The sequence below is a fragment of the Amphimedon queenslandica genome, unplaced genomic scaffold, assembly GCF_000090795.2.
Source record: "Amphimedon queenslandica unplaced genomic scaffold, v1.1 AMPQUscaffold_13000, whole genome shotgun sequence".
Lineage (NCBI taxonomy): Eukaryota > Metazoa > Porifera > Demospongiae > Haplosclerida > Niphatidae > Amphimedon > Amphimedon queenslandica.
The window spans coordinates 8,227-9,356 of NW_003546764.1; the positions used below are offsets into that span (position 1 = coordinate 8,227).

Sequence of the window (1,130 nt, forward strand, 5' to 3'; positions counted from 1 at the left end):
GAGAGAGAGAGAGTTATGCAGTACATGTACACGTATTTCATATTATGTCTAACTTTACGTATTATTTATGTTATTTATATTGTTTGTTTTCTTAACAGAGTAAGAAGTGGAGAAGTGAAGCCTCTTAAGAAGAAGGTTAGCTTTACTATGTAGAGAGTAAAGAAGTTGTGTGTGTGCGTGCAGTGCTCAGAGTTCAATTTAAGCTAATTAGCTTTATTAATGTACAGTGCACAACATTTTGTATGGGAATATTTTGTTTACTATCCATGACAAGGTTTCCTACATTAACTCTTAGAGAATGTGCACGTATTTCATGCTTAATTTAATTTGTATTGAAGGGAAGCAAGCCATAATTATTGCATCATGTAGTATGCCTTGTGCTCATGTGCCCATAGTTCATACAAATATGTGTCTTTAAAGGGTCAATTTTTGAAACAAATAAATTAAAAAATTTATGAAAAATCTAATTTTGATTGCAGCGAGCTCAAATTTTTTACACAACATTACATGCATTATCATTATTATTATTATTATTATTATTATAGTTGTCGTCTGATTACAATGTTTCAGATCGAAGCGATAAACGTGCCACCAGTGTTGGTGGTAATTCAAGACGTAGACCTCTAATGCATTGTCATGGCTTCTCACTTCAGGGCGAGGATGGAGAGAGGACTCTCATTGTAAAGTAGGTTGAGTGTGATCATTGTGATTTGTGGAAGTCAATTTATACATGTACATATTGAATTGCAATTCATGTGTGTGAAGTTGCTTATGTTGTATTATCTTTGTATTCATCTTACATTACATTAATTTTTTCTCTCATAAAGACATAAACTCTGTCCTTTATATTTCTTTCTCTGTTTGTAGAGGTGGAAAGTGAATCATAGTCAAGTTAAAGGCAGTTTTGATTTTTGATTTTAACTTTCACTACACTTTGGGGATAAAGACTTGAACCACAATACATTATGATTATAAATCATTATTTTGTTTAGTACCCCAGTTACAGAACAATTTGTGTTTATACTAGTTGGTAGGCGTGTGGGTTAAATATTTCTTCGCACGTGTATCCACGTGGGCAAAAATACTAAACACTTAATAACTGACCTAATGACAAACACGCCCATTTTAAC

General features: G+C 32.7%; 1 protein-coding gene across 1 annotated transcript in view; it reads left to right on the forward strand.

Moving 5' to 3' along the window:
* LOC100632086 (uncharacterized) overlaps positions 1-1,026 on the forward strand; it is a 3,152-nt gene extending 2,126 nt beyond the window's left edge. The window contains exons 5-7 of the mRNA XM_003389688.3: positions 99-135; positions 546-685; positions 868-1,026. Coding sequence (XP_003389736.1) covers positions 99-135; positions 546-685; positions 868-880 — 190 coding nt within the window. The 3' untranslated portion in view covers positions 881-1,026. The remainder of the gene's footprint in view (positions 1-98; positions 136-545; positions 686-867) is intronic.
* Positions 1,027-1,130: the final 104 nt, after the last annotated feature.